Genomic DNA, 13,553 nt, shown 5'->3' on the forward strand with positions numbered 1-13,553 from the left:
CTTATTGCTTGCTTCTTTCATCTTTTTGGGTTTAAAAAAATTTATTTTTTTCTTTGAGAATTTCATAGATGCATACAGTGTATTTTGGTGATGCCTATCCACCACATACCTCCTCTGACTCCTCCCACATAACCCAGCCCCATGTGTCCCCTTGAAACAGTGTCTCCCAGGAGGCCTGTTCTTGCCTCCTGAGTGCTGGGGTTACTGGCTTGTACCTCCTTACCCAGTTTATGCAAGCTGGGAATGGAACCCGGGGCCTTCTGCATGCTAGGCAAGCACTCTAACAACTAAGCTACATCTCTAGCCCCTTTTACCTTGTAACTGTGTTTTGTTTTTTGTTTTTTGTTTTTTTGTTTTGTTTTGTTTTGTTTTATGGTTGGTTGGTTGGTTGGTTGGTTGGTTGGTTGGTTGGTTGGTTGGTTGGTTGGTTGAGGCAAGGGGCAGGATCTCATTATGTAGATCAAACTGGCCTTACACTCACAGCTTCTGCCTCCCAGTGCTAAGATTAAAGATTTGTGCTACTACACACAGTTGATTCTTATTTTTCTTTCAATCCTTTTCCTATAGTTGGGAGGGAGGGAGGGAAGAAAGGAAGGAAGGAAGGAAGGAAGGAAGGAAGGAAGGAAGGAAGAAAGGAAGGAAGGAAGGAAGGAAACTGTTCTAATTCTGTATTTGAATGTTTGAATGTCAGGGTATGCACATTTGTGTGCAAGTCCCGGAGGCCAGAAAATATCAGATAACCCACTAAGCCCTCTCTCCAGCCATTTAACACTTTTTCTTTGATCAAGGCCCCCTTTTTCACTTGGGTGGTGGCAGGGTGTGTGACTGTGTGATGTTTTAAAAGATCTTGATTCTGAATGTGCATAACAAATCTTTGACATTTCTTAATCAAAAATTTCAAAACTTACCCAATTGAAATTTCAAGATCGTTTGGGTTCTAAACTGATTGCTGTGTATCAACACATGAGCCGACAGATGAGTCCGAGGACTTTTCACCTACAGGCATCCTAGCAGCCTTGAAGACAGTTTGTCTCTCTAAATGTTTGATTAACTTGCTTTTGATTAATTTGCATTTGATTTCTTGTTTTGAAAGCAAAAATAACTTTCAATTTTATTTATTTCATTCCACCATAATTGCTTGTGTCATTAAATTTAACTGTAAAAATAATATTTTAAAAGACTGATCTGAGTTTCAATATGACATTCTTTATTCCTAATTCTGATGTTATGTTTAATAACATTAATTAATTAATTATAGCGTTGCCACATCAAAAAGAATGTAACACGTTATATTATGATTATCACAGTACTGTGCTTTTGATCTTTTGTAAAATCTCTAGCTGGACTGATCTACAGTTGTTAATAATCAGTTGCAAGTTTTTAGTGTCTGCTCTTTGTTTCCTAGACTTTATTTTGTTTTAATCACTATTGATTCTCAAAATGCAGCCTTTTCACTGTCCATATAAGTCTTCCTTTAGGGTCATTATTATTTTTGGTTAAGATACATACTTTTTCCTCATATGAAGAGATTTATCTTCTTAGTACAAGTTAATAATTTAAGAGAATTTTTATTTTGTTTTGTTTTGTTTTTCTGAGACACGGTTTTCTGTCTATTGTTGGCTGTCCTAGAATTTGCTCTGTAGATCAGGTTGACTTTCAGTTCACAGAGATTCACCTACCTCTGCTTCTCAAGTGTATATACCATAACTGCCTGACAATTTTTGAGCTTTTTAAAATTTTAGGAATGAAAATTAAATTTTGCCAGTTGCCTGTTCATCATTTAAAGAGAATTGTATGGGAGCTGGAGAGGCGGCCTAGCACAATTCTTCTTTTTCCAGAGGACTTGAATTTGGTTCCTAGCATTCATATCCTGGCTCATACCCTCCTGCCACTCTGGTTCTAGGGCAGCAGTTCTCACCCTGTGGGGCACAGCCCCTTTGGGGTCACATGTCAGATATTTACATCATAGTTCATAACAGTATCAAAATTAGTTATGAAGTAACAACAGCATCTCTGTTGTTGTTGCTGTTGTTGTTGTTGAAGACAGGGTTTCTCTATGTAACAGTCCTGGCTGTCCTGGAACTTGCCTTGTAGACCAGGCTGGCCTTGAACTCACAGAGATCCACCTCCCTCCGCCTCCCAAGTGCTGGGATTAAAGATGTGTGTCACTTTTTTTTTTGGCAACAAAATAATTTTATGGTTGGTGTCACCACATGAGGAACTGTATTAACAGATCACAGCATTTAGAAGGCTGAGAAATACTGTTTCAGGGGATTTGATGCTCTCTTGTGGCCTCTGAAGGTACCTTCACACTTGTAGCATGCACACACACAATAAACATTCTTCCTTTTCACTACTAATATGATGCATTATATTAATGGATTTTCTTGTGTTGAATAGTTCTTGAACTAGAACTCTTGGTCCTTGTCTTAGTTAGAATTTTATTGCTATGATGAGACACCATGACCGTGACAACTCTCACAAAGGAAACCATTTAATTGGGGCTGGCTTAACAGTTTCAGAGGTGTGGTCCACTGTTGTCATGGTGGAAAGAATGGCAGTGTGCAGGCAGACATGTGCTGGAGATGGATCTGAGAGTTCTACATCCTGATCCACAAGTAGTAAGAAAAGAACTGTGTGCCCCTGAGCCTGGGCATAAGCATCTGAACCTTCGAAGCCCTCCCCCACACTGACACCCTTCCTCCAACAAGGCCACACCTCCTAATAGAACCAACCCATGATGAGAGGCCTTTCCTATTCAAACCCCCACAGTCAGGAATTTTAAAAAATGTTTTACTGCATCTGTATCCTACTGGTCTACTTAAATGTTTTCCCAATGCTCATAAATTGTTTTACCAATGCCTACATACAGAATTTATCTTTTATGCTACTTTGCTTGTCTTAATATCAATATTACACTGACTTGTAAAATATTTTTGAAAGAATCGGGAAACTTTTCTCTGATCAGTGTCTGAAATAGCATAATGTCCTTTCTTCTTGGCCATTTCTGATAGAACAGTACTTTTGTCCTTCCTCTGAGTAAAGCTCATGCTGTCTTCTAGAGCTGTGTCTTTGTCCTTGCCCATCATTTATTTAGAAGGAATTTCACAATTATAGAGGAGTTGAGAAGAGATGAATAATACTTTCTGTCCGTATGTATGTATGTGTGTGTGTATGTATGTGTGTGTGTGTATGTATGTATGTATGTGTGTGTGTATGTATGTATGTATGTATGTATGTATGTATGTATATATGTGTGCATTCATACCAACCTCAATCTCTTTATCTCTCCTTATCCTATTCTTGTGCTGATAACTTTTATCTCACTTATAAAAGGAATCTAAAAAAAAGCTCCCTAGAAACTTTAGTTAGGAATGCCATCCTGAAAGCCTAGCATCTGACCATTCTGAGAAATAACTTCTCTTAAGACAGTTTTGCTCACAGACGTTTACAAATGGCCTTTCTAGGAGGCTGGAGGGATAGTTCAGCAGTTAAAGCACCGACTACTTGCCCTTCTAGAGGACTCAGGTTGAATTCTTAGCAGCCACATGGTAGCTCACAACTGTCTGTAACTCCAGTTCCAGGGGACCTGACACCCTCACACAGACATACATGCAGGCAAAACACAAATGAATCTAAAAATAGATTATTAAAAGAAAAAAAGAGTAATTAAAATGCAGCCTTCTCTGCTTTGGCACAGCCCAGCAGAGCTCCCCTAAAGCCATTCTTTAGACTGTAGGCCTACTTGAGACTGTTCAGCCACCCAATGTGGTGCTTTTGGAGGGGAGAGAGAGAGATAAATAGGCGTTTTGTTCTTCCCTTCCTGCTAACTCTGCACAGCCCTTGACCTTTTTAATCAGTGAGTTCTCTCTCTAAGAGAAAGCCTGACCCTGCCAAAGGGTAAGCCAGCCATCAGTGAAGTGCTGACAGATTTCCTGAAGTGTGACCTCAATGGCTGAGGAGAAGAGATGGGGCCTGAATGTATCCCCATGGGTCTGCTCCACTGCAGGTCTCCTATGGCACACACCAAGTTCTGAGGACTGTAACTTTCACATATACCACCTGTAACTCCTAGTAGGAAAGAAAATTGTAATTTAATTATTAAAAGGTAAAGTCACAAAGACAGTTCTACTAAAACATATACTCTTTAAAATAATAAATAGTCGGGTGGGTGCATGCCTTTAATACCAGCACTCAGGAGGCAGAGGCAGTTGGATCTCTGAGTTCAAGGCCAGTCTGGTCTACAGAGTGAGTTCTAGGACAGCCAGCGCTACACAGAGAAAACCAGTCTCAAAAAAACAAAAACAAAAAAACAAACAAAAAAACAAACTAATAGAAAATAGATTTTAAATCCTACATTTCCCTATATGGGTTTCCTTAGTTTAAATCTCTTAAGATTTTTAAGCCTGCTTACTTAAAGTGGTTTTCCCAGGGTGCCTCTTCCAGAACAAATAGGACATCCGGTTTAAAAATAACTTCTCTCCCCTGTTTCCACACTAAAAAGGTGCTAGCTGCTTTTAACTCTAAAACTTGAATTTCTTCCAAATTCAGAAGGTTCTCAGCTGGCATTGTCTGTGTTTAAAAATTGCTATATAAAAGCAATCACAGCATAGAAAATTGAAATTAAAATTGCATATTAAGATCATTGTTAATTATTTTTTTTAATTTTAATAGAAAACCTGAAATTATTCCTCCAAACCAAATGATGACTATTTGGAAAACATTGATAAAATATACTGTTAACATTCATATTTTCTATTTAATTCTTATGTAGACATCTGTTCTATGATTGAGTCAACTTTAGTTCTTAATAGTGATTCATTCTTAAGTGAATTAACACTGGAGGATTCCACTTTAACAAATGGAAATTTGGTTAAAACCAGGGACTTTGAGCTCCCTATTGAGTGTAGTTATTTCATATACCAAAATTAAGTGGTGTGTTACTGCTGTTTTAAATTCTCCTCAATATACTGACTTCTAAGTCCATGATTTAAACATTTGTCTCTAACAACAATGAAACATTGTCATAGGCAGTCATCTTCCCGTTAGCAAATGTTTCTCTAGAACAAATTTGCCTGGTCATAGAGATGGAACTTGGCTTTGTAACCCAGGCTGGCTTTGAAATTGCAAGATAGTCCAGGATGTTTTCAAACCCAGAACCTTCCTGCTTCAGCCTGCACCTCTATGCCCGCCATATCAATTTTATCCTTAAAAGATTAAGACAAATATTTTGATCTCCAGCTGGATCTTCCTCAGTATTAAAACCTGTTAGACTTGAGTTCCCTGTTTCCACTCCTCGTGGCTTGAAGCTGAATGGTAACTGGTCATACTGCCTTGCTGGACTTAAAGCTTTTGCACTGCCCATTTAGAACTGCAAACTCCTTCCTCATCTCCAGGTTATCAAGTCCAGGGAATGTACGGTTGCTTGTCTTTCGCTAAAGCATCCATTCACTCTTGCTATCAAATGATACTGTGGCAATGGCGATGAACTTTCTGTGTAGCTTAGGATGCCCTTGAACTCCCGCACCTACAGCCTCTACCTCCTAAATGTATATTACAGGCTTGCTCCACAATGCCCAGTTTATTGGACAGTATTGAACCCGGTGCTTCATCTAGACAAGTACTCTACCCTCTGAGCATTTTTATATATAATTTTTAATAAATTCTTCGAGGATGTCATTCAGTATACTTGATTATATTCAGCCCCCTCCCCCAAGTCCTACCTTATCTATCCTCACCCACCCAACTTCTAGCCTTTTTTCTTGAGTCGGATTTCTGCTGCCCAAATCATTTTGGGTGTGGAGCCTGCCCTGAAGCATCAGCTATCAATCTCCATCCTTCCTCAGCCTGGGTGAACCCACCTGCTCTCCCATGCTGGAGTTTGCACAAATCTTGTAAGTGCTTATAAATGCAACTGCAGTGCTGTGCTCAAAGTGTCACTGTAATCAACTACCACCTCTTCCACCTCTCTCCCCTTCCTCAAGGATCCCTTTGAGCCTTTGGGGGAGAGGTATGATATAGATGTCCCATTTAGTGCCAAGCACTCCTAAGACTTTTAGTCTCTGTCCACTGGTCATTTGTGGATCTCTATGTTAATCGCTATTTAATGCTAAAAGAAGCTTTTCTTTGAACAGTGGGTCCCAGTTTAAAAAAGAAGCAGCTTCTCTGCTCACGGGCTGACAGATGCACCTATCTATGAATATAGTGAAGTCATTAGGAGTTGGTTTAATACTATGTCCTTTTGGAAGAATAATAGTAATAGGCTCTCCCTTGGGGTCTATAGCCTATCTAACTCCAGGTTCCTAGATCCCATAATAGTCCCAAATATGAGTTCCATCTTGTGTTTGGTTGCTTCTGTGACATTTGTGCCATTATTATTTTGCTGACCATATCTTGCCAGGCAAGTCATTGTTGTAGCTCAGAGTGCTCCTCTTTTCCCCTTTGTATCACTGCCTTCTATCTCCTCTCCCTTGAGAGCTCCTCCCCATTGTCCTTTTTAGATTCCTGCCCCTTTTTCCAGATGAAACACATATGTCTAAACATCCAAAGTTGGCATCCGCATATAAGAGAAAACATATGGTGTTTGTCTTTTCTTTCTGGGTTATACAAATGGCATGTTATTTTTCAGTTAAGAAAATGAAGTTGCGGGGGGTGGGGGGTGGCGCACGCCTTTGATCCCAGCACTCAGGAGGCAGAGGCAGGCAGATCTTCGTGAGTTCAAGGCCAGCCTGGTCTACAAGAACTAGTTCCAGGACAACAGGCACGAGTAACTACAGAGAAACCCTGTCTCAAAAATAAAAATAATAATAAACAAAAAGATCTCCTGAGTAAATTGGGAGCATGGGGACCTTGGGGGAGGATTGAAATGGGGAGGGGAGAGGCAGGGAGGGAGCAGAGAAAAATGTAGAGCTCAATAAATATCAATTAAAAAAAAGAAAATCCAAAAAAAGAAAGAAAAATGAAGTTGTAAAATTCACAGGTAAATGAATGAAGCTGGAAACAATTATCCTAGTGAGATGACCAAGGTTCCTGTTAAAGGAAAAACACACAGAGGGCTGGAGAGATGGCTCAGTGGTTAAGAGCATTGGTTGCTCTTCCAGGGGACCTAAGTTCAATTCCTACACCCACATGGCAGCTCATAACTGCCTGTAACTCCAGTAACAGGGGATCTGATACCCTCGCACATGCAGGCAAATGCCAATGCACATAAAATTAAATAAAAACAAAAATAAAATCATATATATAAAGAAAAACACATAAATAAGGTTTCTATAATAGACTTGATAAAGTTCCCATTTTCTCTTTTCTTTAATCTCACTCAGCGTTTGAAACTTATTCTTTTATGCTTCTATCTTTTTTTCTTTTGAATAATCTGTCATGCAAAGCCTATATCTATTAGTCTTTTTCTTCAGACTTCTTTATTATAGTAATTTCCTCTTTGTAAATGCAAGGACCGTTGTGGTGTAATTTACCTACATGGGTAAATAAGGTGAATTAACCATATTTTTTGTATGTATTCCATTTTTTAAAATCTTTTTCTTTCTTTCTTTTTTTCTTTCATTTTTTCTCACAGAGATTTGCTTGCCTCTGCCTCCTGAGTGCTGGAATTAAAGGTGTGCGCCACCACTGCCCAGCTCCATTTTTAAATTTTTAATTATTATGTGTGAGAGTAGAATAGTTAAAAGGAGAAACAAAAATATATGTTACACATTTATTATATTTAATATATACCGAATGTAGTCAAACTACTACCTTACTGTAAGAAGCTTAAATAACAATTCCTGCCTAAAGGCTCTAGGATTACATAGAAATAAAATAAATTAAAATTTTACTTCCAGAGGCAGGCAAATATCTGTGAGTTTGAGGCCAGCCTGGTCTACTGGCTTCATAACTATTGAGAAACCCTGTCTCGAAAAACAAAAAAACAAAAACAAAAAAATTTTCCTTCCAACATATTTAGGAATCCTGAATTCTGCTTTCATACCTGTTCAAGCCCCAGCCAAATCCCTTATGTTGAGAGAACAAACACAAAACTATCTTAAAAAAAAACAGATGCATTGCCCATACCAGTCCTGCTTCTGAAGATATGCCCAGATACAATGAAGTTTCCACTTGGTGGCCATGAAACACCAAGACTGTCTGCAAATGGCCACTGCAGTTACTGGCCAGACTTTTCTAAGCACTAGCTCTGTCCAGGCCTGCTAGCATTAAAAAGTCTCCAAGTGCTGCTTTGCTTCCTCCCTGACCAGTTTATCCTCAACATAGTATGTGTTATATATGTGTGTGTGTGTGCACTTGTGTATACATGAAAGCCAAAGGAAGATGTCTAGTGTCCTGCTGTGTCATTCTCTGTCTTTGAGACAGGTCTCTCACTGATCCTGACTCTTCTCACTTATTTGATTAGGCTAATGGCTGGCAAGCTCTCAGGACCTATCTATCCATCTCTGCCCCTCAGCACTGGGACCACAGACACATGCAGACATGCCTGGGTTTTTTGCATGGGTGCTGGGAATTCAAACTCAGTTCTGCTTACACAGCAAGTGCTTTTGTGCACTGAGCCATCTCTCCAGCCCGTTTGACTGTGTTTATTAAACTACCCATGACTTGTGACAGTGTGTGCCGCCGTGTCACTGCTCTGAAATCTAGGTGCTGTTTCACTGCTGCCTTCCCCTCACTGTCTATGCTTATTGTTTTGCCTTTTCCACAGTAATATTCCGGCAGTATCATAGAAAGCAGTAATTTGCTTCTTTTTTAAACATCAGGGCATGGGTTGCTGGAGGTTGAGCCCAGTGTCTTGATCTGTGCTGAGCCACAGCCACCCTGGCACATTTGACTCCCTTTCATCAGTGAACATTTGACTAGAATGCTCCAGGTGAAAGACATTTGAATTTTCCTTAGTTTCCGATTATTGTGGAGAAGACCTCTTTAAAAGTTCATTTAGGAGCTTCCGTTTCCATGGAAACAGCTGAGACAGGGCTGGTGGAACTAGCATGGAGATGGTCAAAGGAAAAGGAGACACAGACCTGGAGTCTCCTCCGAAGTTTGTACCATTAGCTGTGGCTTAAATAACTCCAACTGTCCATCTTACTGTTTCTTTGGAAAACATGTATGACTCACAGTTATTTTACTTTAAATACCATGGTCTTCTGCTCAGCAGGTAGTACATTTATTGTTCTGTTCTCAAAAAGGAGAAACTACAAATGAAATCAGTATAGTGTTCATATCTAGGGGTCATCTGCCTTTAATTATAATCACAAATGATTTTTAAAATAGTATATCTTTAATGACTCTTCAAGTTCCTAGCAATTTTGAACTTTTTATTAACTATATATTTCAATTCCTATAATAAAATTCTTGACGTAACACTTTTTAGTATTTAGTAATTTCTTTCAGGATCTAGGTTTTATTTGTAACATATAATTTTTAAAATCTTTTATTCAGATGGGGCTGGGGAAGACAATCCAGGCAATCGCAGTTGCTTACTTCTACAAGGAGGAGTGGCCTCTGCTGATAGTTGTCCCTTCGTCTCTGAGGTACCCTTGGACAGAAGAACTAGAAAAATGGATCCCAGAACTAGAGCCACGGGACATCAATATCGTCATGAACAAAACTGACACTGGGTAAGAAGAACGTACTTGTCTTGAAGAAAAAGTGTGGCCAGACGTGGTGATGGCACACACCTTTGATCCCAGCATTTTGGAGGCCAAGGCAGGCGGATCTCTATAAGTTCAAGGCCAGCTGGTCTACAGAGCAAGTTCCAGGGTAGCCAGGGCTACACAGAGAAGCCCTGTGTTAGAAGGAAAAAAAGAAGGACGGGGGTGACACAAGTTACCACTTTGTGGGCTTTAAAAATAACACCTGTACCAGAAATAAGTCTCTGTTAGATCTTAGATCCTTCCTAGTAATAATGTTCTGAACTGTGTCATCTCACACTGTGAATATAAATAGTGTCTGTAGGGGAACTTCAGCTTGCATGGAGAAGGCGGAAGCAGACAGCCTAGATGTAGAATGTTTTACCTCTTTTAACCGTGGAGCCCTAACTCATTAGCATTTATATGTATGAATCCAAGAAAAATTAGACCCAATTTGCATTACTATAATAAAATGTAGGCAATTCTTGTTAATTGGTTACTTCTCTGGAAAAACTGCATAAAATTGAAAAGATACAAATTTAAAGAATGTTAAATGTTTAAGGCTATCTTATCTTAATTTAAATGTCTATATTAACATTTTCTTAAAATCTATTTTTTGACATCTTTTTTGTCATTGGATCATCTGCGTCTCATTATTATTTAGAACACACTCTTGTGGTCCCTAGTGGTACTGGCCTTTGTTTATATACTATCTGGGTGTGGTAGATAGGACCACAACTCTAGGAGTGTATGTTTTTGGAAGATGTTAACCAAGGTCATAAAAATTACCTGGTGTCTTCTAGATCCTTAAAGAAGTAGTTTTGGATCTGTACCAACCTGTGTCAGTATATGTTTGCTGCATAAAGAGATTACTTGTAGTGCCGGCTGTTGCTGAACTGTCACCCAGCCCTGTGTCAGACTAGAGGCCACCAAGATGGCTAAAGTGAACTCTAATACTTTTATCTGGTGAATATTATTCCTCACAGTATACCCTGGTGGCTCGTAATACTAAGCCCATACTTTCCTTCTGCAGGCTCTTCTGCTATCTGAGCACATGGAGGAAATCATAGTTCTCTGTGTTAATTAGATATGTCCAGGCCTTCAAATGCTACTCACAAGTTAGGAGCTCTCACTATTTCTGTGGAGGATAGAAAATGGGTCTAGGTGGTGGGGGATGGCCGTGAGAGTAAACACTTGTAATCCTCAGCCTCAGTGTAAGTGGTGGATGGGCATGGTGGCCTGCCTTCACACTAGAGAGGTGGAGACAAGGAATCTGACCAAGAAACTGGGCTAGCATGTTGCCCTCATACTAGAGAGGTGGAGACAAGGAGTCTGACCGAGAAACTGGGCTAGCATGTTAGCCTGCCAGTAATCCCAGTCCTTGAGTTGTGGAGAAAAGACAAGGAGCCCCAGGGCAAGCTGGCTAGCTAGACTAGCCAAATTGGAGAGCTCTGAGTTCAGCAAGATGCCTTGGATATTGAATAATTGGAGAGTGATGGAGGATGATGCTTCATATCAACCTCTGGCATCCATTGCATTAAGCAAGCACATTCCTTCACACCTACACATGCCTACATGCATACAAGTACACATGCACAGAATAAGAAAGTGGCAGGTGAAGTCCTATATTGTTAGTGATAATAGAGAATGAAAAAGTGGTACATTTTAGTGTTCATGAACTTGTCTCATTACTTCATTCTACACTAGGAGCAAAGTACTATGTGTTTAAAGATGAGTTACACATTTCCTACCCTCCCTGGTCTCATATATAGTAAGAAAATGTGTATAGGAATAAATTTATAATAGAAATTAAAGACACTGCAGATGTGTATCATAGAGAGCAAAGGCTCAGAGGGTCACTTTATTTTAGCTGGGTGGCCCTCTGTGTAAGGGAAGGGTCCTTCTTCCAACTTGTTCCATCACCGCAGCACCACAGTGCCTGAGGTCTGTGTTAGATGAGATGGAAAAGACCAGAAATGTGCAGTGGGAGCTCTGTTAGGTGCTGTTCTGACACTGTACCAACAGTACCCTGGCTGACAAATGAATGTTTGTAAGAAAACATTGTCATAAAGTCTTGTCCTAGTAAAATGTGACTTTCTAGTTATCAAAGTCTTCCAAACACCACTTGACCAGAATTCTAAGTCTTGGAGAAATGTAAAATCTGAACCATGTGAATAGTTGAGGTTCAGCAGTAGGATCGTCTCTTATCCCCGCCCCCAGCCAAGAGTGTTGTTTTGCTTTTGTTAGATTCATTGCTGCGATAGATATTTTTTAAGCAGGCGAATTTTCTTTTCTAGGAGAATATCGACCAGCAGAGTGACCATTCTAGGCTATGGTCTCCTAACCACAGATGCAGAGACTTTGATAGGTGCACTGAACAGCCAGAACTTCAGAGTCGTGATAGTGGATGAATCACACTACATGAAGTCCAGAACTGCTGCCCGCAGCAAGATTCTCCTGCCGCTGGTGCAGAAAGCCAGGCGAGCCGTTCTTCTGACGGGAACCCCGGCTCTGGGAAGGCCTGAGGAGGTACTAAGGTTTCTGTACTTTAAGAGTAAAAGGAAAACTGATTCTGTCTTCTGCTTGGAAAGTTTTAGTTTCAAGTTAGATGCTTCAAATGCCAAAGTAGGAGATTGGGATGTCCCAGGGCACTATTAATGATTAAACACTATTTTTCTTATAACTGGGTTTTACAAACCTATTTATTCATAAGTCTTAGCCTTACTTACAAGTAGGCATAAAATAGTTTCCCTTTATGATAATGTTTCTTTTTCTTTCTTTTTTTTCTCTTTTCTTTTTAAATTGTTGTTGTTTGTTGTTATTTATTAGTTTGTTCTGACCCAAGGTCTAATTATGTGGCTCTGTCTGGCTTGAAATGTGCTGTGTAGTAGGCCACTCATCGTGATCGGCCTATCTGATGCTAGGATACCATGCCCACTTATAAAATCTCTTTATTTAGTGTGTATTTCCAGTGCTGATCACATGTTTCTGGGGCTTTTTTGTTACTTTATCTAGTTTGTGTAAAAAAAAAAAAGTCTTGGAGTTGAAATTTACTTTGTATATGTATATGTGTGTATATGTAGCTCTCCACCTTCTTTTTTTGAGATGGCTTCTCACACTGAGCCTGGAGTGCCATAAGTTCACTGGGCCAGGCAGTCAGTGAGCTCCGGATAGCTGTGTCTACCCACTGCAGACCTTGTCTATAGTTCTTTATCCCCTCTAGCAGCTATGCTTTGGAATGTAGAAACAAGCTAGGGCGCACTGCAGGCCAGGTGAGGCGTCTAGTTAGACTAGGCCATGTTCAGAGTGTCTTCTTCAGTCTCCCTTGGTGCCTTCTGAACATTTTGTCTGAGGAATCTAATTTGTTGGAAAACATTTGTGTTGACCGAGGTTTCTGTCCCACCCAGTCCGGCAGTCGTTAAGTCCCAAAGAATCACACAGAGGTCTACATTAATCATAAACTGATTGATCCATTAGCTCAGGCTTCTTATTAATTAATTCTTATAACTTATATCAATCCATAATTCTTGTTTGTGTTAGCCACATGGCTTGATACCTTTTTTGGCGAGGCAGCTACATCTTGCTTGCTCTGTGTCTGGGTGACGACCGCAGACTGAAACTTCCCTCTTCCCATAATTCTCGTTGCCACACCTGTACTTCCTGCCCATTCGCTGTCACCCCGCCTATACTTCCTGCCTGGCCACTGGCCAATCTGCATTTTATGAAAAATCATACAAGTGGCAGGATGAAAGACCACTGTCCCACAGCACAGTCATGTATAGTATCATTTCCTACTACTTTGTATCTCTGTGATTGGTGGTAGAATTTCCTTATGTATTGCTCATTTTTGAAAGCTTTTGTTTCATTGGGTAATTGACTACCCTTTAGTTTGTCTTAATGACTGTTTGAAGAACCAACTTG

General features: G+C 39.9%; 1 protein-coding gene across 2 annotated transcripts in view; it reads left to right on the forward strand.

The window, feature by feature from the left end:
• Positions 1-13,553, forward strand: part of Zranb3 (zinc finger RANBP2-type containing 3) — a 148,442-nt gene that overhangs the window by 55,666 nt on the left and 79,223 nt on the right. For both annotated transcript variants that reach the window (XM_087906571.1, XM_087906572.1), the window contains exons 4-5: positions 9,442-9,620; positions 11,930-12,161. In XM_087906571.1, the coding sequence (XP_087762697.1) occupies positions 9,442-9,620; positions 11,930-12,161 (411 nt within the window). The remainder of the gene's footprint in view (positions 1-9,441; positions 9,621-11,929; positions 12,162-13,553) is intronic.

The sequence above is a fragment of the Myodes glareolus genome, chromosome 5 (assembly GCF_982192425.1).
Source record: "Myodes glareolus chromosome 5, mMyoGla1.1, whole genome shotgun sequence".
In the NCBI taxonomy this organism is placed as follows: domain Eukaryota; kingdom Metazoa; phylum Chordata; class Mammalia; order Rodentia; family Cricetidae; genus Myodes; species Myodes glareolus.